This window comes from Candoia aspera, chromosome 15 (assembly GCF_035149785.1).
Source record: "Candoia aspera isolate rCanAsp1 chromosome 15, rCanAsp1.hap2, whole genome shotgun sequence".
In the NCBI taxonomy this organism is placed as follows: Eukaryota; Metazoa; Chordata; class Lepidosauria; order Squamata; family Boidae; genus Candoia; species Candoia aspera.
The window spans coordinates 911,829-937,644 of NC_086167.1; the positions used below are offsets into that span (position 1 = coordinate 911,829).

The window sequence follows — 25,816 nt, forward strand, 5'->3', positions numbered from 1 at the left end:
ATGGCCAGGTTTGTGCTGGTGCAAGCCAGGCACCCATTCCAAGAAAAGGAGCAGGAAAATGTGGCTGCGGATTGCCTCCATGTCAGGATGGGGGTGAGCAGGGGGTGACATCATGTGCTCCAGTCCTCTCAAGCAACTGCTGAAATGTTGCCTGCCTGTGATTAGTGGGTCATTAAAAAAGACCCTCAGTAAAGAAATGTGCATTCACGGTAAACCCTGTCATTAACATCACATGTACTTTGGTCCAAGAAAGTGGATTCATCCTGTCAATTCCAAACAACAGCTAGCAGAAAGTTTGACATCTATTACCATCTCACATTTTTTTCAAGATTCAGTGCAGGAAGGGGAAATTTATATAATTTGAAGACAGCAAAGGCCAAGTATTTCCCAAGTCTGTGGGCGTTCACAGAAGCCAGGCAGTTTCTGATCCTTTAATTGGTCATTGTATCTACTGCTGGATTATTTATTTAACCCAATAGCTCCAACTTTGCATTGAAAGCAAAATTAATAAATTAATTGAAAACTTACATGGCAAACGTTAACTTCAATTAAATGGGGCCAATTGCTAATTTCTGCAACGAGAGACCTCTTTGAGAAGCATCCTGTGTGCCTCTGGTTACAGGAAATTAGTTCCTGCTTGCTCCTTAGCTAGAAGATGGCAAGCTTCCTCTCAGACTTGGTGAGTACTGGGTTATCTATCCCTCACCCCCGACACACACACAGAGGAGAAGACTCTAGATGAAGCAAATGACAAACATTATTTGTAATACTCCTTGCTCTTCTGTTCAGTTTAGAGCATACCTTTCCTTTAGGACTTCAAGGTTACCTTGTCAAAGGAATTAGCTAGGGACACTCAGCTACCTGAAGTATAGCAGAAGATGAGGGAGCCGTTCTCTCCCCAGGTGCCTGCCTCCTTTTTTGAAGCTCTCCCCCAATTTCTGGGAAAGGAAGGGTGCTGTGAAGGAAGCAGAGCTCAGGGGGCAAAGGGAGAGGGTGCTGCTGGGAGCCAGCTGGGGAGAAGGCTTGGGGTGGGGGGTCCTCTAAAGGACAAGAAGTGGGATTCAGCGATGGGGCACCTGGTTGCTCTGGAAGGTTATAGCGTTTTTTGTTCTGAGTACAGTAAATCCCAGTTAAATTCAACAGAACTAATTGCCATAAAGAGACTGTGGGACTGCCCCATAAGAAGCAGGTGAGTGGACATATTACCCTCCCCTGGGTGATGTGGTGCCTCTGCTTCCTCACATTTGTCACACAGTTTCCTTAAATGCTACGCTGATGGCACGGCCTTAGTTGTTCCCTCTCCTGGCCTGGATTGCTGTCACAGACATTGGGGGAGGGGGGGTGTCCTAACAGTCAGAAATCACGCTGAGATGAGGAGTAGGTCTCTAGTGTTTATTACTGCTACATTAAACAGAATCCTAACAAACTGAAGAAGCGTGGGAAAAACCCAGACAGATAAACCACAAAGGTTAAGGCGGGTCTGATCTGTGTCTCTTTGAATGGCTGCTTAATTCCTCAGTACTACGCATGTGTTTTCCCCCCTGGATAGAGGCCCCCTCCTGCTCGCCATCAGTACTCATGACAGGGTGTCATCTTTTGCTGGGCCAAACCAGTTCTTCTTTGGAGGATAGCCACTTCCTCCAGGTCACCTGGGGCAGTGCCAGAGCCAGCCCTTATTTCAGCTTGAACTGCAAAGCTCTTCGCCTGATGCCTTGAGCTGTTAAATATACACAGCGTGGTCCTCGACTGGCTGTTTTAAGTCCTTTTCATCTTGCATTAACAAATTAATTAGCTGGCCTATTTTAAAGATGAATGTAACCTTGCTATCCCAGCAGGGCCACCAGAAAGTGAACCACCTGAACGCTGGGGCCAGGGGCCAGAGCGGAGAGTGACCCGCAGCAGACTCAGCTGGTCAGTGGGGAAGGACAGGTCCTTGCCCCACCCTGACCTCAAGGAAGGGTGCCACAGACCATCTAAGAAGCATGGTTGGCATCAGAAGAAAGTGGGAAACAAAGACTGGGAGAGGGGGCAGCTGCCTCTGAGGACTGGGCTGAGTTGGAAGTGACTCCTGGCTAACTAGAGGGCACCGCTCTGTGGCTTCGCGTTTGGACTCCAGCTTGAAATCAAATTGTGGAGACAAAAAACTTTTTATGGGAAGGATAGGTTTGTGTTATGTGTAATGATTCCAAGCCAAAAAAAACTTTTTAAAAAAAGAGCGAGACATTTGAACCAGCTTAGAGGTACTTTTCCTCTAAAATATCTTAAATCCGAAAATTGAGCTCGATCCAGCTGTAAACTTAGCCTAAGTATAGAAAATAGCACAAAGATGTAAATAAGAGGGAAGCAGGGAAAGTTGCAAAGAGGCAGATAAAGAACATTCTTCCTTACATAGGTTTGCTGGAAAATCAGTTGGAATGCAAGAAGCCGGGCGTGGAAGAAATGGGGGGAATCACTTCTTACAAAGTGGGGAAGGGAGCAGTGTGGTGTTGGAATTATCAGGGGTCAACTCAGCATTGTCTCACAAGCATAATAAGAGGGTTTGTCTGGTAGGCATGTCTCTATTGTGCTTGTGGGAAGTCACCTGGGTCACCTGATTTCCTCTTCCTCCTCCTTCTTGGTCTGGGAGATTCAGAATCTCCACCTCTACCTCATGCGCAGATATGCAGGAAGGAGGGCTGCATGATGCAGGCCTCATCCTCTAACATCTCCCTTGCACACAGACTTCCTATTCCACAAAAAAACAGTGATGATTAAGTGCTTTCTACTATCAACCTACCTGTATCCAGATCTGCTGAATAAAAGCTACAGCTATTTTTCTTCATCTCACTGCTGTGTGAAGACTGAACTTATTTCTGAACATAATTAAGCTTGATGTGCAAGTTCTCTTTTTGGTCCACACTTCTACTCTGCAAGATTGCTGTTAGCGGCTTGGAGTTCTTTTGTTAACCTTTAAAAACTCCATCATGTGGGTCAAAAAGGAAGCCAACACTTCAGCTCAGTCAAAACCAAGTGCGAAAGTGCACCAGAGGCAGCACCGTCTCCTTCCCCGAGAGAGATCTGCGGGGTTAAGAGAGGCTCAGCCAAGGAGAAGCTGCCCTGATCCATGCCCGTCTCTGTCTAAGCCCTCAAGAGGCCCCTCTCCAGCAGGAAGTTCTGCACAGGGCTAGCTGTTCCTCTTCCGTTCCCTGGAGTTGCCATACTTTACTCTTCCAGCTCCACTCTGAAGAAAGCAGAAGGCATAAGCCAGCCCTTTCCCGAGGTCTGGCAGGTTATATGGTAAGATCAGTGACAAATGTGGGAAGCGGCTAAGATCCTGGCTTCAGGGGCCTTGAACTGGTCCCTGCCTCGCAGCCCCACTGGAGCAAACGGGTCCTTGAGGCATCACTAGAGGGTTCCCTTGAAGGAGAATTAAGTTCTGGTTTCCCCCACAAAAAATTCTGTCAAGGAATATCATTTATATACAGGCAGAAACAGTGAAAGCTGGTATGTTCTTTGCTTTTTTAATCATTCTCCAATAGTCATTAGGAAGGAAGGTTTAGCCATTAGATAATTCCTGATTTGCAGGCTATATCCAAGACATCAGAAATGGGGCATTTTTCTTTGGGAATTGGGGAAGCAATCAGGTTCTCGGAAGGGAGGGAGGGAGGGAGGGACTGTGCTGGTTGGCAGGCCCACAACTAGAGTCTGTGTCACCCAGGGCAAAATGGATTCTGCACCATGGGTTGGTGAGAGAGCTGTTAGCAAGTTTTATTATTCTATTATACATTAAATTAATAAAACATTCAGTATACAAATACTATTTTGTCATTTTGGCGCCCCCCAGCATGGCGCCTGGGGCACAGGCCCCGCTTGCCCCCCCAGGTGTGGCCTTGCTGGTTGGTTCCAGAGCGGAAGGATGCCCGAGCCAACCCGCTTTGCTGGAGTCCCATTTGAAGCCCAGGATATATGCAACACCCAAACAGCAGGTCCAGATAATGTCTGTCCAACTGCAGTGATGAACTCCGAACCTCTGCTGAAACCCCAGAGCTTATTAAGTAACCAGTTTAGTTAAGAAATTCTGTGCGGTTTTACTCTTGTTTTATGGTATTTCTCTTTTCCCAAAAACATTTTCACATCTAAACCTTATTAGTTTAATACAGGAGTTCCCATTAAAACATTCCTCATGTGTACAGCTTCAGTTAAAAGACGATCAACACAATATCATTAATGAACAGATTAAATAGGAGCAGTGCAAGCACACATCCTTGTTTCGCCCCTTTAGAGGTCCTGAAGTTATCTGTCAGGTGTCCCACTGGGATGAACCTAACCTGAATTTGAGTATTTGTATATAATGCCATGATTAAAATTAATTACTGTCTTTTCAAATTCAGCTGATCTAACTTAATCCATAGCTTGTTTCTATCAATAGCATCAAAAGCTGCGTGAATAGCCACAGAGGCAACAGACAGTTTCCTGGTGGCATGTTTTACACACTGCTCTTAATTATGAAATGATCCAATGCAAAACCACAATCAGCTGCAGAGTAACCCTGCCTGTTCCTCTGCAAGCACATTGTTTATCAATTACCCAGTCCTCTAATTTATTGGCTAGATGTTTTGCATAAATTTTGGCCATGACATTAATCAAGCTAACTGGTCTATAATTTTTTGTATATTGGGATCACTATGCTTGTATTCCAGCCCTGGGGAAGTTGGCCAGAGGAGTCAGTGTTATTAAAAAGTTTAACCAAAATAGGCTTCCACCAAACAATATTAGCTTTTACTAGATTTCCAGATATATTATCTTCTCCTGGGGCTTTCATTTTAGAGAGAGAGGCGGCTAGGGTGTAGATTTTAGATATTAGATGTTTAGATTAATTGGAGAACAAGCAGAAGTGGGATAGATAGCAAAGTATCTAGTGTAATGGTTCTTCCATTCTTCTTTGGACACTCTAGCCTTCAGGAAGTTCTTGTCTTCACCCAAATTGGCATTTACGACTTTCCAGAATAAAGTGGTATCCTTAGAATCTATGGCGGTCAGGAGTAAATGCCAAAGAGTAGTTTGATATAATGTTTTCTTGTGCTTTAGGAGAAGCTTATATCCCTAACCTGTTCTACATTCTACATCAGACTAGCAACTATGTTGTTAAAATGATCTTAATTCAGAGCCGTATTTCCTTAACGAGGGATAAGTTTTCTTGAGCTCTGATGTAGTGAGCTACAGCTCACAAAAGGTTATGCCTTTTAATCACAAGTTCGTCTGAAAAGATGCTGCCAGTTTCCTCCTGATTTTTGCCTACCATAGACCAACACAGCCCGCCTCCTACAACATCTACAGCTACCCATTGTATTTCAGGATGGGCTCATGGTGGTTAAGTTCTGGATTTCTGAGCTCTCATCAGGAAGATCCCAAAAAAACTTCTTTTCTGTTTTTTCCAGAGTGGAGGCTTCTTTGGTGGAAGGCCTGAGAACTCTTCAAGGAGGTTCAGCCCAACTGGTGGCAGCCAAACCTGGGTAGCTTGTCCTGGGGACCCCTTAAAGGAAGGGTCTGCCAGGCAAGGTACACATTATCCTTCCCCCAGTCTGTACTCAAGCCCACAGGGGCACGACCTCTCTCTCTCTTTGTGTGAATGTGTGAGGGAGAGGGAGAGGGAATGACTTTGAGGATACCCCATTGGGGTCAAATGCTGGAGCCCCTAATGTGTTTTCTTTTTGCAGATTCAATACCGGGGACTATTCCAAATGATCCTCGTGCTAGGAATAGGGGGCAGCTTCCCCTACGGGTTTCACATTTCTGTGATCAACTATCCTTCCTTGGTAAGTGAAAGTGTTTGGCAGTTCCAAAGTCCCTTCCTTTCCATGTGCTTTTTCTCCCGTCCAAACATTGGCCACTCTAGCCAGGGGCTCTCCCTGTTGAGCGGCAGACAAGGCTCTCCCTCTGGAGTTGTGGGGCCCTTTTGACTGTACCTACCTGCCCCCAGATAGAGCTCTTTTAGGACTGGGGAGAAAGTTGCACTGGTTGGCTCCAGAGTGGAAGGATGCCCAAGCCAACCTGCTTCTTTAGAATCACCTACAGAATCACACAGAGTCATCCGTTGCTGTGGAGCCCAAGCCCTTGTTCTGTGCGGGAATCAAAGGAATCCCAGACAGAGGGCTGTCCAACCTCCACTTGGGTTTTGGGGGAAAGGAAAGGGGAATTCGTCCTGGATAGTTAGTTCCACTGTCAAAATGCTTAAGTAGAACAGGCCTTTCTGCTGTGGAAATCCATTATCTCGTCTCCTGCCTTCTCTATAACATTGAAAAATGCTTTGATGTCCTCTGTCTTGTCTTCTCAAAGCAAACATACGGAGTTTCCTTGATCTCTCCCTCTAAGAAATAGTTATTTTCCAGTTTCATGATCACTCTCAGTGCCTTTCTCTGAACATCTCCCAACAGTGTGATGCTCAGAAGTGGACCCAGTTCTCAACTGGAACCTGTTCAATGCAGATACAGTGGAATGATTACTTCCCATGATTTAGGAACTATTCTACTGTTGCTGGTCTAAAACTGCATGTAACTTTGCACTGCTGCAGTGTGGGGCTTGAGGCGGCACACCTTGGCAATGGTGCTAGCAGTGCTAGGGCTGAAGTAGAGGTCCGGGGCAGGTGGTTGCTGGCTGCTAAAGGCCCCGGGCCTCTACTTCAACCCTAGCACCACCACCAAGTGCTGCTTTGCAGGGTGGCCAAAAAGGCAGAATGGGGAGGAGGTGGGTGGGGGGAGTTGGAGAGGAGGCAATCCCTGACCTTACCGAGGTTCAGGGCTGGGAGGGACCAAACCAGGAATGACTTGGATCGGGGTGGGTCCTCACCTATCGACCAGTGGGCTTTGGTTAACAATAGCAACAGGGACTGCTGGGATTGCCATCACTAAGTAATGCAGTCATGTGATGTCACGCTTTACATCCACATTGCTTAGTGACAAAATACCATCATAACTCAAGGACTACCTGTGGCAATAATAATAATTACTAATTGGAATGGATTAAATTGCAAAGAAACCCAGTATTGTGTTTACATCTCACAGACAGGCAGAACCAACCTGATGCACAACATATCTGATTGAAGTCAAGGAGATAGATTTATGGATATTTTACCATTCCTATTATTTTAACCATATTTTTATTGATATAGTTATTGCTATTGTTTGTTAGATAAACTTTAAATTACTATGGATAAACTCTTGTGAAAAAGTTAAGAAGTTCATTAAGTGTAAAATGAATGCATTTTTTGTCCACAGCATATTAAGAAATTCATTAATGAGACCTGGCTGGAACGGCATGGCTCACCACTCCCTCAAGAGAACATTGTCTTGTTGTGGTCCTGCATTGTGTCCAGTTACGGGATTGGAGGACTCTTAGGGAGTGTCTGTTGTGGGTACCTCACCACAAAATATAGGAAGTAAGCTTCTTCAATAAGTACCAAATGTTCAAAATGTTTGAAACTGTACACCGGTTGCAACCAACAGAGTTTGGTGCCCTATTCAGGGCATTCACAGGGCATGGTAAAAATAAAAGTCAAGATGGTGGCCACAACACTGCCCTTCAATATTCTTTCCTCAAAGTTAAATATTTCCAGCTCCTTCAATCTCTCCTGATTATTCTCATCCTTCTCTAAATTTGAGATTATCTGAATCCTTCTTACAGATAGTCTTTGGTTAACAACCACTCATTCAGCAACCGTTCAAAGTTATGACAGCACTGAACGAATGGTACTTATGACTAGCCCTCAAAGTTCTGGTTTTCCCAGCACCCTTGCAGTTACATGATCATGATCTGGGCCCTTGGCAACTGGCTCACACTTACAACAGTTACAGCATCCCATGGTCATGTGATCATCATTTGTGACCTTCCCTGCCAGCTTCACACAAGCAAAGTCAATGGGGAAGCCAGCAGGGAAGGTCACAAGTCTCACGGGTAAGACTCTTCCACCGTGCAGCAGCCACCCCAAGCCGTGTTCACACCATGCCATGCCAGCCCCACACTCCCTCCCGCACCCGGGAGCGGCCACTTACCTGCCCCCTAGCCTGTTTGTGAGCTGACTGGGACTTGCAACTTCCTGCCAACTTCCCCACTGGCTTTGCTTGTTGGAAGCCATCAGGGAGTTGCAAGGAGGTCCTCACTTAACAACCCATGATCCTCACTTAATAACAGCAATGGGGAATGCCAGGATTGCTGTTGCTAAGTGATGCGGTCACGTGACATCACATTTTATGACCACATTGCTTAGCAATGGAAAATCCAGTCCCAAATCCAGTCCCAATCCAGTCGGGGACTACTTGTATATTGTGGCTTCCACAGTACAATACTGAGGTGGAGTCTGGAAGTATTACTTTCAATGATGTAGAAATTATCCTTTTGTTGATAAAATATAAAGTTAATTGGCCTTCTCAGCAGTCAAGTTATGTTGCTTTACCTTTAGCTTTAATGTGTTTTCGTTTTTGAAGGTAGGGATGTTTGTGGTCCTCCAGTTATCCAGTGCTTCACCAATATGACAGGTAAGGGTTCAGCCAGATCTCCCACTAGTTCCGTAGGTACCCCAGGATGCAATTCATCTGGTCTTGGAATTTCAACTCAATTCAAATTATGAAGTACCTGCATGCTTCAATCCTGCCCCTTCATACTGCTCTTCACAATTTCCTAGTGAAAGACAGTTTTTATCATCGCTGAAGACTGAATCAAAACAGAATTTGAATAGCTGTCTTCCTTTGACAGTTCTTAGCATTCTACCTTCTTTACTAAATGGGTAGTATCCTGATTCCTTTACTTTGACCATACCTCCTGAAGCTCCTTTTGCTGTTCTTAGCATCCATTGCTAACCTCTGTTCACTCCAAGTATTCACTTTCTTGATGCCAGCTCTACAGTTCCAGGCTACTGGACGGTACCCTTCCTGTGCGATTTGCCCCCCTTTCATCTCAGCTTTTGTTTTCCAATCTTTACTAATCTTTTATTGTAGCCACATCTTCTGCTATCCACTTTTTTTCTCCTCATTGGAATTGTTTGCAATTGTGCTTTTAATATCTCCTTCTTTAGGAACTCCCACCTCCCTTCCTGAGCTTCTTTGCCCATTAGGTTCTCCTGTTGTGCACTTATATGGTCACTTCCCCTGCAAGTTCCTGTTACTTCCACTTCCTCTAAGTTATCCTTATTCACTAATATCAAATGAATGCTGCTGATCCTCCTGTGACTTCCTCCAGCCTCTGAGGGAGAAAGCTGTCTGTGAGATTAATCAGGAATTTCCTGGCAGGGCCGTCCTTGGGAGAATGTGTGTCCCAACAGATGCTGTGGTCATTGAAAGCCATTTCCTACTAGTAAATTGTAGCAACGCCGTAACATCACCCTGCCATCAGCTGAGGTGATATGAATCCTGTTCTCGTTATTTTTATTAGGCAGTGCAGTGTCTGGGTAACTAATGGGGAAATTAGCAACTCTCCTATCACTTTGATTTTATACAATTTGCTTCCAGAAGGCATCATCCAGACCTTCTCTTGGTTTGGGAGCCAATACTAGACATCCACAAGAATATTTTTTTATTTATTCCTCCACTTAATTTAATCCAGTTGCTCTTTTCAATACTGGGAAGTTCATTCACTTGGATTTCTAAGCAAAACTGAATAGTTCAGCTTCCCACACTTGTATTTCTATTATGAAAGTCATCCCAATATGTCTCTTAAATTGTATTTGCTCTTCTCTTCTAACAGTTCAAGTTTATCTTGTTTATTTCCCATATGAAAGCCATGGACTTTGTAAGTAAATTTATATTACAAATTTGTAAGATTTGTATGGCTGCCCATCTTAAAACACAGCTCTGAGCAGCTCGCAACAATAAAGCCCAGAACTGTAAAAACCATAAAACACAAACCATAAAACTTTGAATCAAGTGGTTTAAAAAGCCCCAATTCAGCGACATGTCTACTTTCTACAACGCACAGGGGTTTTTTACCTGAGATCCTTCTTTCAAGATTTCCAAGCTCACCCCTACTGGATTCAGCTTAAAGCCCTGCCATGCCTTAGCCAAAGACACTTCGCCAGTTCTTGTGAGGTGCGACTCATCTCGTGCCAGCAATGGATCATCTGAATGTTTTACCCAATAGTCCCAGAGCCAGATTTCTACCAGTGACACCGTTTGTGTGGCCAGTCATTGACTTGCAATCAGGGGCATCCACAGGGGTGTGATAAGAGTCAAGATGATGGCAGCAACTCCGTGGTCAAGTTCTACCCCTTCTAACAATCAGACGTTAAAATAAGATAATTGAAACAAAAGCATAAAAGCAATCCAGAAAAACAATTGATGAAAGAACTGCAATAAACTAAAAAACAATTAATTTATTAGACACAGAAGAATTACAGAAGAAAATAAAATTTGCTAAACAGAAAAATTTTGAACAAGCAAACCAGGAAAACTATTGCTTATCAACTCAGAAAAAAGAAATACAAATAATAGCAGCATTAAAGAAAGGGTTCAAATTGTTACATTCAAGATCAGAAATAATAGAATTGGCAACTTTTTTTAAAGAATTATATTCCAAAACTACTACTGATGAAACTATGAATAAATATATTGAAAAGTCTGTTATCAAAGAATTTAATGATCAACATAAGCAAATACCCCCTGTAACAAAAAACGAAAAAAGCAATAAAACAAATCAAATTAGGAAAAGCACCAGGTCCAGATGGGTTGATAGTTCAATTATTACAAAGAATTTGAAGAATTATTAGAACCATTGATAAATATGAAGAAAATTAAAAAAAAACCAAAGGCAATACCACCAACATGAGAAGTATATGTAACTCTGATTTATAAAGAAGGGAACAACCCAGAGAAGCCACAATCATGTAGACCAATTTCCTTGCTGAAAGTTTATAAGATTTTCAGAGTATTAGCTGACAGACTGAAGAAATGTGTTTCAGATATTATACATATTAATCAAACTGGTTTTATTCCAAAGAGAAATATAAAGGACAACAGTAATTTTATAATCAATACAATAGAATTCTTTTTAAAAAGGAAGAAAGCTGCACAAATTTTCTTGGATGCAGAAAAAGCCTCTGACAATTTGCAGTGACAATTCATGCTGGCAGTACTGAATAAAATGGACTCCAGAGAAGAATTTCAAGCTTGTGTTAAAAGTAGGTATCAACAGCAGGAAGCAAAGATTACGACCACTGGAGCGGTCTCTGCAGATTTTCAAATCAGTAATGGAACAAGGCAAGGATGTCCACTCTGTCCTTTACTCTGTCCTTTACTAACGTCGTTTTACTAAAAATACTGGAAGAAAACGTCCAAGGTGATAAACAACAGGTCTCCAAATTCATGGAGAAGCATGTAAGAAATGCTATGCAGATGATGTAGTATTAACTATCAAATCGAATCAAATTATCCATTCAGTCGTATCCGACCCTTGGCGATTCCATAAGCCAGCTCTCTCCATGATTTCCGATCTTGTACAGCTTCTTTCAGTTGCAGTATTAACTATCACAGAACCACAAAAGGCAATAAAACAGTTGATGAAAACAATTTATAATTACGGAGGATATTCTGGATATAAAATCAATGGTCAGAAAACAAAAATAATTACAAGATTTTTAACACAAGAATAAATCAATTTTTTGCAAGAAGAATCTGGCTGTCAGATACCCCATTCAGCAAAACATCTTGGTTTGGACTTGACAGGAAGCAATCAAGAAATGTATCAAAATGACTATGTTAAATTATGACAAGAGACTAAAAGAGACCTTGAAAGGTAGATGAACTTAATGCTATCTTAGTTAGAAACTACTGCAATTATCAAAATGAATGTATTACCCAAGATAAACTATTTATTTTAAATGGCACCAATTCCAATTTCAGAGAAGATCTTACAGGAATGGCAAGAAACTGCCAGTAAATTCATATGAAGTGAAAAAAGACCCAGAGTCCAACCAAAAAAAATCCTACAAGATTCCAAAGAGAGAGGTGGCCTCGCCCCTCCAAGCTTTAAACTGTGTCATAAAGGAAGCTGCCTGCCATGGCTAACAGAGTGGATAAAATCCCTGAACAGCAGCAGGGACATTTGGGAAGGAGCCGGCTAAGCCAATGGACTCAATAGATAGTTATGGTGTTGTTTATTCGTTTAGTCACAATTCGGTCCCTAGTTCCTCTGCCTTTTCTAAACCCAGCTTGTACATCTGGCAATTCTCGCTCCATGAATTGCTGGAGTCTACCTTGCAGGATCTTGAGCATTACCTTACTGGCATGTGAAATGAGTGCCACTGTTCGATAGTTTGAACATTCTTTAGTGTTCCCCTTTTTTGGTATGGGGATATAAGTTGATTTTTTCCAGTCTGATGGCCATTCTTGTGTTTTCCAAATTTGCTGGCATATAGCATGCATTACCTTGACAGCATCATCTTGTAAGATTTTGAACAGTTCAGCTGGGATGCCATCGTCTCCTGCTGCCTTATTAGCAATGCTTCTTAAGGCCCACTCAACCTCACTCTTCAGGATGTCTGGCTCTAGCTCACTGACCACACTGTCAAAGCTATCCCCGATATTGTTATCCTTCCTATACAGGTCTTCTGTATATTCTTGCCACCTTTTCTTGATCTCTTCTTCTTCTGTTAGGTCCTTGCCATCTTTGTTTTTGATCATACCCATTTTTGCCTGGAATTTACCTCCGATGTTTCTAATTTTCTGGAAGAGGTCTCTTGTCCTTCCTATTCTATTGTCTTCTTCCACTTCCGCGCATTGCTTGTTTAAAAATAATTCCTTATCTCTTCTGGCTAACCTCTGGAATTTTGCATTTAATGGCATATCTCCCCCTATCACTGTTGCCTTTTGCTTTCCTTCTTTCTTGGGCTACTTCTAGTGTCTCAGCAGACAGCCATTTTGCCTTCTTGGTTTTCTCTTTCTTTGGGATGTATTTTGTTGCTGCCTCCTGAACAATGCTGCCAACTTCTGTCCAGAGTTCTTCCGGGACCCTATCTACTAAGTCCAGTCCCTTAAATCGATTCTTCACCTCCACTGCATATTCCTTAGGAATATTAGTGAGCTCATATCTAGCTGATCTGTGGGTCTTCCCCAATCTCTTTAGTCTGATCCTAAATTGTGCAATAAGAAGTTCATGATCTGAACTACAGTCAGCTCCAGGTCTTGTTTTTACCGACTGTATAGATGTCCGCCACCTTTGGCTGCAAAGGATGTAGTCAATCTGATTTCGGTGTTGTCCATCTGGGGAAGTCCATGTATAAAGCCGTCTCTTAGGTTGTTGGAAGAGAGTGTTCGTTATGCAGAGTGAGTTGTCTTGGCAAAATTCTATCAGCCTATGTCCTGCTTCGTTTTGTTCTCCCAGGCCATGCTTACCTGTAATTCCAGGTGTCATTTGACTGCCCACCTTAGCATTCCAGTCTCCTGTGATGAAAATAACGTCTCTTTTAGGCGTGTTGTCCAGTAGGTGCTGCAGATCCTCATAGAACTGCTCTACTTCAGCTTCTTCAGCATCTGTGGTTGGGGCGTATATTTGGATCACTGTGATGCTAGATGGCTTGCCCTGAATTCAAATTGAGATCATTCTGTCGTTTTTTGGATTGTATCCAAGCACTGCTTTAGCCACTTTACTACTAATTATGAAGGCTACTCCATTTCTTCTGTGGTCCTCTTGTCCACAGTAGTAGATCTGGTGGTCATTTGATGTGAAGTGGCCCATTCCAGTCCATTTCAGTTCACTAACACCCAAAATGTCGATCTTTAATCTTGACATCTCACCAATAACCACATCCAATTTGCCCTGGCTCGTAGATCTTACATTCCAGGTTCCAATGGTGTGTTGATCCTTGGAACATCGGATTCGCCGTTCACCACCAGCACCGTCGGCCGCTAGCCGTCCTTCCGGCTTTGAGCTAGCTGCGTCATCACGTCTGGGGCTAGTTGAACTCATCCTCTGTTCCTCCCCAGTAGCATTTTGACCATCTTCCGACCTGGGGGTCTCATCTTCCGATGGTATACCGACATATCTCTGGTTGTACCGATCCATTTAGTTTTCATGGCAAGAATACTGGGGTGGGTTGCCATTACCTTCCCCAGGGATTGCATTTAGTCTGACCTCTCTGTCACGACCTTCCCGTCTTGGGTGGCCTTTCACGGTTTAGCTCATGGCATCATTGAGGTGCTCAAGCTCCAGCACCACGACCAGGTAACGATCCTTTGCTGAAGAGATAGTTATGGTACAGAGACACAAAAGAAGAAAGCTGCACCAGTTTTCTTGTAAAAAGGGACACGTTATTAGACAAAGTCTGATAAAAGCATGGAGTTCTACAAACAGAATAATAAGCCCAACAATTTCATCTCTAGCTTCTCCCTCAAATGCTTTTCATGTTGGAGATAATTACAGCAAGAAAAATGTAATTACACATGCAGATATGGTTTACTCCAATTCTATGAACAGATAGAAATCTGATTAAAAACACAGCAAGAACTGCTAAGTGAGGGCTGGATTATACCATGGTCGATGTATTTACAAATAGCTGGAAGGATAAAATCAGAAGGAAGGAGGGACAGGAAGGAAAGAAAACAGAATTTGATAACGCTCATACAAAACCGACACCACCCAATGGGACACGTATATAAACTTTTATTTAAATATGACACTGAGACTAAACAAACAAAAAACATTATGATAAAATGGATGCAAAACTTACAGTCACAACACTCCAATGGGAAGATTTATGGACTAAATCTATCAAATTTATAGCAAGTTACAATCTAAAGGAAAACTGGTACAACCTGTTTTACAGAAGGTATACAACTCCATCAATAATATCTAAGATAGATAAATCATATAGTAATAAATGTTGGAAATGTCATGAAACAGAAGGAACATTTTGCCACATGTGGTAGACATTTAAAAAAACTCAAAAGTACTAGAAAGTATAATGCAGAAAGTCTTGGAATTTAAATTTGAAATGAAACCACAACTTTTCCTACTAGGTACTGTATAACCTCAGAAAAAATCAACAACAGAATCATAATTTAATGAGATATATGCTTATAGCAGCAAGAATAAATTTTGCTCAGCACTGGAAGAAAGACAGAATTCCAATAATATTTGTCTGGGAACTTAAACGTGGAGAATAGGCAGCAGTGGCAAAACAGTTTATATGTACACGATAGAAGTTTAACTACAGGTAGTCCTTCACTTACGACCACAATAGGGACCGGAAAATTCATCGTTAAGCAATGTGGTTGTTAAGTGAGGCATCACGTGACCGCACCTGATTTTACAACCCTTTTTGCCAAGGTCATTAAGTGAATCACCTGCAGTCGCTAAGCAAGATGTCACGTAATTGTGACTTGCTACCTCCTGCCAGCTTCCCCACTGACTTTGCTTGTCAGAAGCCAGCTGGGAAGGTCACATGAGTGTAGAATGCTACAACCTTCATGTGAGCCAGTTGCCAAGCGCCCAGATCACAATCACATGACCGCAAGGATATGGCAAAGGTCATAAGTGCAAGGACCGGTTGTAAGTGACTTTTTTCAGCACCGTCATAACTTCGAACAGTCACTAAATGAATGGTTGTTAGGCGAGGACTACCTGTAAATTTAAGCAAGAATGGTTCCCATAAATGCAACATATCATGCAGCGTGGCAAATACAGTATAATCACTCAGTCTGGTTTCTAAGGGGACCTACAAATATTGCAAATTAGCAAACATATAAAAAGGGGAGAGTCGGAAACCCAACAGCTTTTCTTTTATTTTCCTTTTTCCTTTTCCTTTTTTGGTACTTTAATTCTTGTTAAATTTGCTCCATTTATCTATTTTTTCCTTTCATTAATAGTAACATACACATACACATATACAGGTCTGTATGTAGGTATCTACATCAGTGTTGACGCCTGCCTGAACAGTTGTCTTGGCAAGGTTTTCGGAAGTGGGTTGCCATTGCCTGCTTCCTAGGGCTGAGAGAGAATGACTGGCCCAAGGTCACCCAGATGGCTTTGTGCCCAAGACAGGACTGGAACTCAGGGTCTCCGGATTTCTAACCTGGTGCCTTAACCACAACACCAAACTGGCTCTTATTCCCTGGAATTAGGCTGCCTATATTCAGAAACTATAGTCCAGTTACTTAATACACGGCCTGAAGATAAAAGCTATTTCTCGGTCATTTTCCATTTCTTAAATGGCCTTTGCCTATCTATGAGTAAAGCACTGCTACTTGTACAAATTTCCAGAGTTGAGTCTGGTTTGTATGTTGCAGAGGTGCATCTCCTGAAGTTTCAGGGTCATAGGCAACTCCTTTGGAGAACACTGGATACGGCTCCCAAGAGCCCTTCGGAACTTATTACCAAATTGTAAATTTTAGCGTAACAAGGGGAACATTATTAAACACATGACTGAAGCATAACTGTATAAACTATATATTCTGCTTTTGTCCTGGTCTCACCCACTACTTGTCAACTATTTTGGCAACTGCCTGATACTCAGCATGATTCCCAGAATTCTCTTTAGCAAGAGACTTACTGAGATGAAAAGGATAGGGGGACAAGATTTCACCAAGTTTAGAACCAGTATTATTTCTATGTAAATTAAGACAGAAAAATTCTGGTTCTTTTTTTCATAGCCTTACGATGAACTGGTGAAAAGACAGGTCTCCTCCCAATAATAGAAATTTGGAGCTAAATGCTCATGTAAGGGTCTCTTGAATCTTTATCAGTCTGGCACCAATCCTTACATTACTTTTGGGAGTGCAGGTAGCACTTAAGGCAAGTGCATCCCCTTGCATGGATGCCGTTGTGCAGCCCTGACATACTGCTTTGAAAATTATAAAGGTTTGTATTCCAAAAGAAACAAAAATAATTCAATGTGTCCTGCTTAAGTGCATTATATATAGTCCTGCTGTTGCTCTGAAAACCCCTGGAAGTATCTGTCCCTCACTGGGCCCTCCTTCTGTTGCAGAAAAAAGTGCCAGATGTTCGCCAACCTTATCACGCTGACTGCTGCCCTGCTCATGGGTTTCAGCAAGATGGCCAGATCTTTTGAGATGATCCTCCTTGGGCGCCTCCTGTGTGGGGTTGGCATCGGTATGCTGGATGTGTTGTAGCTCTGAGCAAGTTCGTTGAACCCCGAATGGCAAAGTTGTGCTGTGATCAAACATCCTAGAGGAGGAGACTGATCCAGGAGGGGTTAACTCAGAGCCCCTCTTGGCACAGGCTTCTCCCTCTCCCTTTCTGCCCTTCTGAAATCACTTGGCATAATCATAACCTCACTCAACTGCACATGATGGGAGTCCAGGTTGGGCACCCAAACTCAGTACTTAAGGATTGCATGTTTATGTCAGCAAAGAGATGGCCTGACTCTTACTATGCTCAGCCAAATAATTCAGTAATGCCTCTCTGCAGCGTAAGATGATTTTGATGAAATTACATCTTAGATTAATTGCTGGCCAGCTGGTTCCATGCTCTTCTTCACAACCTTTTTCCTTTCTGAAGGGTTTTCTTTCAATATACATCCTCAATACGTGGGAGAGATTTCACCAAAGAAGTTGCGTGGATTTACGAATGCCACTGTTGCTGTTTTTCTGACACTTGGAAAAGTCGCAGGACAAGTTATCGGCCTTGGGTGAGTGCCATTCCAAAATGCCGTTAAATGGAAATCATTCACATCATCAAGTGTGCTAAGTAAACATTTAATCAAAGCCTCATTTTTAGTTTTTCATTTCAGTCAAAACTGGAATATTTGGCTTTGAACCTGAAGATGTGAGACCTTGATTTCAGAATACAGAACTGAGATCTGAGTTAGATTTATTTACATATTTTATACAGCCACCCACTCACCAAGTGACTCTGGGCTGATAGCGGGAATTCAAAACATCGCAGTATGAAAAGACCATAAAATATTGAAGGGTCTTCTTAAAGGTCAGCAGGGTTGGCACCATCTGAATCTCGGGGGGGGGGACTGCTCCCCAGGGCAGGTGATGTTACACGGGTCTGCCCAGATACGAAGGCTTCAGCATGGCTGCCCTACCAACCAAAACAAGGGACTGAGTAGAGATGTGCTTTTTTTAGCTGTAGCCCATTTACGGTATTTCCTTCCCAAAGAGGAAGTTCTGTATTTCCTTTACACTACCCAGTAAAACTTATTTTACAATCTAAGTCAACTGATGCTTAGGTATTACGCTAGATTTTAAAAAAAAGTTTACCCACTGGCTATATTGTAATTCTTGGTTGTGATTAAGTGCTGCTACATTTCACTGTTACTGGTAACATCCATTGTTTTATGTAAGCTGCAAAAAATCCTAAAATAATATATTAACTGGATCATTCATTCATTCATTCATTTATATTTCAAATTTCTGTCACTGCCTATCTCCCCCAAAGGGGGGACTCTGGGCGGTTTACAACAAAATAAATTAAAACCACAAAACATAAATTACAATACAGACCATCATTATAAATAGATAAATATAAGATCCTTGTGGCGAAAAGCTCTCATTCAATGGGGAGGGCACTACGGCGCCAGCCACCCCCAGGAAGAGCTGTTGCCCTTCCCATCCCAAGCAAGGTGGCAGAACCAGATTTTCAAATTCTTCCAGAAGGCTGGGAGCGAAGGTGCCCACCTCACCTCCAGAGGCAGAATGTTCCAGAGGGTGGGCGCCACTGCCTGGCGGGGTCCAGGCTTGCCTCCTGGACCCCGCCAGGTGGAATTCCCTCACCAACAAGGTCCATAGCATGCCCTCTCTGCATGACTGCATTATCTTGATATTTGCTGTGCAACAGAAATCTGATCAGCCATCTCTTTTTTCCTCTAAAAATTAAATAGTCCAGATACAGAACAAACTGTTGAACAAAAATATTTTGAAAATTTTATAGTAAACTCAGGGACATACAGTATGTTGTAGAATCTCAAGTCTCCCACCACCTTGGATGCAATTTCATTATAGAGAATTTCAAATAAGACAGTTCCAAACAGCATGGTCTTGCATTGCTTACAATATGGGTGACTTTTCAGGGGAAAAGGAAAACCTCATTTATATTCACAGCTCTTTAAAATAGCATAATAAAAATATTTCCTTCACGCTGGCTGATAACTAGACAGATACTTAATATTTAAACAAATCTGGAGTATCTATTTCAGTTTTCTATGGGGAGTGGGCAGCAATCTAATATTTAAATTTTAATGCTGCTCAGTCCCAAGGGCCTTGGAGGAGGGATTTTCTCCCATCTTTGCCTGGCGACAGTGGGAAGAAGATTGCACAGGCAATTTCCACCCTTCTTACCCACGCTGAGTGTCCTTGATTCCACCAAGACTTACAGTGTGGGAATACTGTGGTGAGCAAATAAGGGCTGCTGGAGAAGAGCCAAAGCCTCCACTCTGCTGGCCCAATGAAAATTTTTTCCTTCCTTTCTCTGCAGGGAAATTTTGGGCTCAGAGTCCTTATGGCCCCTGCTGCTGGCTTTCAGTGGACTCACAGTGACAATCCAGCTGGTGACACTCCCCTGCTTCCCTGACTCCCCACCCTACCTCCTGATACAGAAGGGCAACGAAGACGCCTTCCAGAAAGGTAGGGTCCTTCTTCTCCAGCTGAAAGGGGAACAGGGCCGGGACGTGCTTCTAGACTTGGGGGCAAGCTTCTTGTTGGGTCCAGTAGTCCTCTGCCTTGGAGGCAAGCAGGACCGTCAACAGGCAACTGGGGAGAGGAGAGGATGGGGAGCTGCTGTTACCAAGGAGGGAAGATGGCAAATGGGAAGGCAACATCAAACCTCTCCTGCCTGAGATCCAGGAGAGCTTCCACCAAAGAAACCTGAGATACGTTTTTTTCCATCACCTGGCCTACGCTCTTGAACTGAAAATTGGTTAAAAAGTTATGGAATCAAAATGCCAGCTGGAAACAAATTAAGAAGTCTTGCAGCAGAGGATAGTTATAAACATCTGGGCACCCAACAAGTCAATACAGTGTCAAATCTAAGCTTAGTGATGGAAAAACTACTAAAGCCATCAACACTTGGGCTAGCCCACTTCTTTGATCCTCTGCAGGAATTATAAACTGGACACAAGCTGAACTAGAAGCACTAGTTTGAAAGACTTGGCAAATCATGATGATCAACATGCACCACACCCGTGTGGTGACCTTGACAGGCTAATCGAGAGAACTCCTAGACTCGCAGCTCCTCCTGGAAGAGCCAGTAGAGACTATGGCCAGGAGGCCTTTGCCCAGCTTTGACTGGTGTCTGTTGCAGCCTTACTAAAATAGACCCTCTGACGGCAGTCATCCGTACCCTGAGTTATCACCTAGCTGTCAGGGACCAGGCCAAGAACCACGCTGAGCCGATAACTCCAACTCTAGTTCTTCATTGTTTTCGCCATATAGACAGAATCTTGCCAGACTAAAGCTACTCAGCTAACCTAAGGGGAAATAACCCAGAAGGGCTCTAGGGCGGAGCTACCTTGAACCTCTTAACCTTCCCAGCAACAGAGTCTGGGCTGCGGGTTCCCTCCCTGGGAACCGGCAGCACCGCCGGAATCCACATCACCCCCTCCCTCAGGAACACATTCCATCACATCTGCATCTAGATTACCCTAGGTAATTTTCTTTACATGGGCTGCTCCTGAAGACCACCCAGAAACTTCAGCTGATGCATATTACAGCTATCCATGTGCTATAGGAGCTGCACTTGTTACCAGTTTGTTCCTGAGTGCAATTCAGGGTGCCAGTTATTAACCTGTAAAGCCCTATGTGGCTTCAGACCATCCATTTCAAGTGAATTCTACCTGTCCAACCCAGGTTAACAGAGAGCACCTGCTGAAGGTCCCCTCCTGTAAGGAAGTACAGGTAGTCCTCATTTAACAACCACAATGGGGACTGGCAACTCCATTGCTAAGCAACATGGTCATTAAGTGAGACATCATGTGACTGCAACAGACTTAGGATCTCACTTCTGCTGCAATCATTAAGCAAGTCACCATGCGTTGTTAAATGAGATATCACATGACTGCAACTTGCAGTTTTACTGCTGACTTCTCCATTGATTCTGCTTGTCAGAAGCCAGCTGTGAAGTGTACAAATGGCAATCACATGCCCACTGGACACTGTGGTGGTCATAAACACCCACCAGTTGCAGTCTTGATCACATGACTGTGGGGTGCTATGACAGTTTTAAGAGCAAGGATCAGTCACAAAATTATTTTTTCAGCACCATTGTAACTTCAAGTCGCTAAACAGGGCAGTCATTACGTGAGAACTACCTGTACAATGGGAGGGGACAGAGGGGCAGGCATCCTTAGCGGCCACTGCCCTCCTTTAGAACAGCCCAAGACAAGAAGGGTCCCCACTCCAACATATAGTTAATACTAGCTTTTCTGGCAGGCCTTTAAACCCGCTGAAGAAAGAGCTGTTTCATACTATCTACTGTTTTTCTATTTTTACAGTATTGCTACTCTGTACTGTATTCTGATTTTGTATGGAGATAGTTTATCAATCTTATAAATAAATATCAACCCACAATCTAGCCCATCACATACAGCTGCCGGCACAGGGATATCCATTACTTATTGCCCATAAAGCAATCAGAGTACCAGGATCACCCAAGGGGGCAAAGGGATACAAAGTCCCCTTTTCGGGAGAGATGGGCGGTGGTAGAAATTCGACATATAAATACATACATACATACATACAAAGGTGCAATCATGTGTGTCCTTCCTTCCACAGCCATCAGACAGCTCTGGGGTGAAGGTGACCATCAAGCTGAGATTGATGACATCAAGAGGGAAAAGGCAGCCATGTCTTGCACGAAAAGTCTCCGAGTCCTGGAGGTGTTGAGGGCCCAGTCGCTGCGCGGGCAGCTGTATGTGATGATCACCGTCATGACCACTCTGCAGCTGTGCGGCATCAACGCAGTTGAGTCTTTGCTCAGTGAAATCCCACCACTGCTGCGCTCCTCCTGTCACTGTTGGCAGGAAGTGAAGCAACCTGCAGCTCAGCCCATCACAAAACCCAGGTTTGCAAGATCATGGAGCCATTTAAGGAAAAAAAATGCTCCTGGGCCCTTTTGGAATAGTCCAGACTGGTCTGGACCACCTCAGTCTCCCCTACTTAAAATCAGGCGCTATTTAGCTGGATCTGGGGCCCCTTTTCCAAAAAGAGCTTTTCCCTTCTCTCCTGTCTTCCCTTCTAAAGACATGACCTATCTTCTTTTTTTTCCTTTTCTAGATCTACTTCTACTCATCTGAAGTTTTCCGCACAGCCCAGTTTGAAGAAACCCTCATTCCGTATGTTGCGCTGGGTATTGGCATCTCTGAGTGCCTCTCATCCATCCTGTGTGTAAGTTTAAGGGAGAACCCTATCAAAGACGGGTAGAGCCACACATTCCTTTCCCTCTAGAGGCCGGCTGAAGATGGTAGGTGGTGCTGGCCCCATTCTTCTTTGCTGACCGTTGGTTTTCTGCGAGACAGAAACGGTGTGATTTGCACCATTGGTGCTGCTGCAATTACGCACGCTTTGATTTACCAGATTTTGGGGGGCAAGGGTTAGCCTTTCCCACAAGTAGTCCATTAGAACATCTTTTCTATCCCCTTTTCCTGCATTTCAGAGTTCTCTGATTGAGCGTTTTGGGCGGAAACTTCTGCTCTGGGGAGGATATGCTGTGATGGTGCTGGTGCTGGCTGCGCTCACAGTAACCCTCTCACTCCAAGTAAGGGAGATTTTTGAGTGTTTTCTGGCAAAAGAGGAAGTGTCTGCTTCTGGCAATGGTTAAGTATGGCAAAATAAAAAGTGGGAGGGGATGGTAAAACGAAGACCAGTCAGATCTGCACTGTGGGCATATTTCAGAAGCCCCATTCTAGGCCAAGAGAGGAAAATATCCTCTTAACCCAATTTGGCATCCCAAATCTCCAATTGTCTTAGCAACAGTCAGTAATCAGAGTATTGCTTCTATTAGTTTTTAAAGGACTCTTTTTTCATTCTAGCATCGCTTCTTTTGGATGCACTACTTGAGTGTCATTTTCATCTTCCTCTTTGTAATCTTCTACGGAATTGGACCTTGTGAGTATTTCCACCCTGGACGGATGGCTGTAGGGTTTGGGATGGGGAAGAACAGTCTCCAACCCAACCCTACCAAGACCAAGTGGCTGTGGGTGTTTGGGCACCCGGATCTGGGATACTCCATCTTTGACCTTGGATGGGGTTGTGCTTCCCTTTTCAAGGAGAAAGGTCCCCTGTGCAAGCACCGAGTCATGTCTGACCCTTTGGGGGGATGCCACTTTCACGATGTTTTCTTGGCAGACTGCAGAGCGGGGTGGTTTGCCACTGCTGTCCCTGGTTGTCACCTTCCCCAGCAAGCCGGGTGCTCATTCTACCGACCTTGGAAGGAGGGAAGGCTGAGTCAACCTGAGCCAGCTACCCAAGAAACCAGCTTCCGCTGGGATCGAACTTGGGTCGTGGGGAGAATTTCAGCTGCAATACTGCCGCCTACCACTCTGCAACACACGAGGCTCCTCCCTTTTCAAGGGTGGTGCACAATCTGGGGATCTTCCTGGACTCTGATTTCCAGTTCAAAGAGCAGTGGCAGCTGTAGCCAGGAAGGCAGTTTCATCTAGTGTGCCAGTTGTGCCCTTTCCTAGATTGGGGGGGAGGGGGGGGCTCTTCAGACAGTCACTCACACACTGGTCACCTTGCAGCTTGACTACTGCAATGCAGTCTACATGGGGCTGCCCTTGAAGACCACCCAGAAATTCCAGCTGGTCCAGAACACAGCTCTTCACCCAGGTCTTTGGCAAGGGGGAGTGAGATCCTTTCCTTCATTTCCATCCAGTCTGTCATTCTTGCCATCTTTTACCTTTTTTCCCCCTTTTAATTGTTTTTATTGTAATTTCCTTGTTGTGAGCTGCCTAGTCACTGGGCGCTGGGTAGCATACAAGTCTGATAAATAAATGGTGTTTGGGGTCAAGGAACTTTTACCTCTGCTCAAAGCAACTTCCCACTGGGTTAGAAATATGAAAGGCCTTGCTGCTGTTAGGCGTTCAACACCTGAGCTGAGGTGTGTCCTCTAACCCTCCCCAGACCCAACTATGGGACCTGGGATGATAAGTTACTTTTAACCCTAAGAGGATGCAATGAGGCCGCCCGCCTGATTTTATGAAGGGCAGAAGCCCAAAATGCCTTATTCTTGCTGTCTCAGAAAAGCATCTACCTTTGCCCAGGATGACCAGTCCATCCACGGCTGCAAGAAAACCTTTCTCTCCGCTCTTCCCACAGCTCGAGGCTACACATTTCCCCGTGAGCACTGACCCTGTCATATTGGGCATTTCTTTCTCTCTGCTAGCTGGTGCCACAATATCAGTTATGGTTGAAATCTTCAATCAGACATACCGTCCATCTGCCTTTGTGATTGTGGGATTTATCAACTGGATGGGACTCTTTCTGCTTGGGATGATCTTCCCGTTCGCTGTGGTAAGAGAGTAACTTGATCTGGCCAATGCACCTGAGTCACAAAAAGATCAGATGCTATATGGAGCTACAGCAAGCGTATTTCTGGCGTGGCTTAACTGCACAGTATGAAAAAGGACAGGGCTTGCTTGATGAACCAGGTCCAGCCCTATATTGATCTATCTACAAACAACACTGAAGAATGCAGCACTGCTTGTTTCTCAAAGTTTCAATTTTCCTTTCTCTCTCTTTTCAGGAATATCTTGGTCCCTTCTGCTTCCTGATTTTTATGGGTATCCTGGCTGTTTCAAGTGTAATCATCTACTTATATGTTCCAGAAACAAAGGGAAAATCCATTCTCGAAATTACAGCAGAGTTTAATAAGCTAAATTATGGAAAGAAACAAGTTTTTCTCAATAATTTTCCAAAGGAAACTGTACTTTGTACGAAACTTTGAACTGCAAAATTTCCATATCTCAAGAACTGCAGGGCACATAAAATTGTAAACCAAACCATTTACAACACTGAAGCACTTGTTCTGCAATTTTGCATAGCTTCACAAAGAGCAAAACCCACCTGTTTGCATTTGATGAAGAACGTCTGATAGGCTTTGGAGCACAGAGTGCAGTACGGCACATCTCAGTTCCTGTGTCCAGAGAGCCTTTCTAAATCAGTTGGAGCATAATCATATTAACTGTGTAAATTAAACACTTAAAATTAGGAGGCCGTTTTTGTCCTGGGATGCCATTCAAAGACCCTCTTCAAAGTTGCACCTGTATCATCAACCATGGTTTGCAAATCACAATAGTTGGTTGCTATCTTACACCAAGCTAAACCCACACAAATGACAATATGCCTCAGTGGGAATCTGCTGGCATGGATGGGCCATGTCCCAACTCCCTGGAAGTCCTGCTTTCTGTTTTTATTACTGCCTTTTGATGGCTGTTGCATCCTTTTTATCTCTTTTATATACTATTTAGTTGGTGAATTATGTTGCCTTGATACTGTGGAAAATGGGATTATAAATTAAGTAATTAGTAACATTTTTTGCAAAAGACCACCCTCTCTGAAAGTCTACAGTTCTATGGCTCAGGCTTCTCTTCTTGATGTTAGGGTTGGAAGTCTCACAGGCAGTGATTTGCCCCACAGCTCTCAGACAAAGCTTACTGGATGAACTAGGAGAATTCGGCAACCGCCAAATATAAAACGTGTCCTCCTTTTGGTAGAGCTATAAACTCCTGTGCCTTTTTCTCCTGCGCACGCAATGCACCAGGCCTGAGCCCCCCCCCCCCACATTTGGGGAGGGAGGAACAGTTGCCACCTGTCCCTGGCTACTCTGACCAACTGATTTGGCCTCAGACTGATGGCTTCTACTTTGCCCGAACTAGTTTTCACCGTTTTCTGGG

The 25,816-nt window shown here is 43.7% G+C and overlaps 1 protein-coding gene across 1 annotated transcript; it reads left to right on the forward strand.

Annotated features, from left to right (window-relative positions):
* LOC134505857 (solute carrier family 2, facilitated glucose transporter member 11-like) lies at positions 1–25,047 on the forward strand. Its single transcript, XM_063315794.1, has 12 exons — positions 1–93; positions 5,697–5,795; positions 7,254–7,414; positions 16,946–17,070; positions 17,479–17,608; positions 19,402–19,550; positions 21,696–21,883; positions 22,197–22,307; positions 22,576–22,677; positions 22,952–23,027; positions 24,307–24,434; positions 24,667–25,047. Exons 1-12 carry the CDS (start codon positions 1–3, stop codon positions 24,865–24,867), a joined length of 1,563 nt encoding a protein of 520 aa, XP_063171864.1. The 3' UTR covers positions 24,868–25,047.
* Positions 25,048–25,816: the final 769 nt, after the last annotated feature.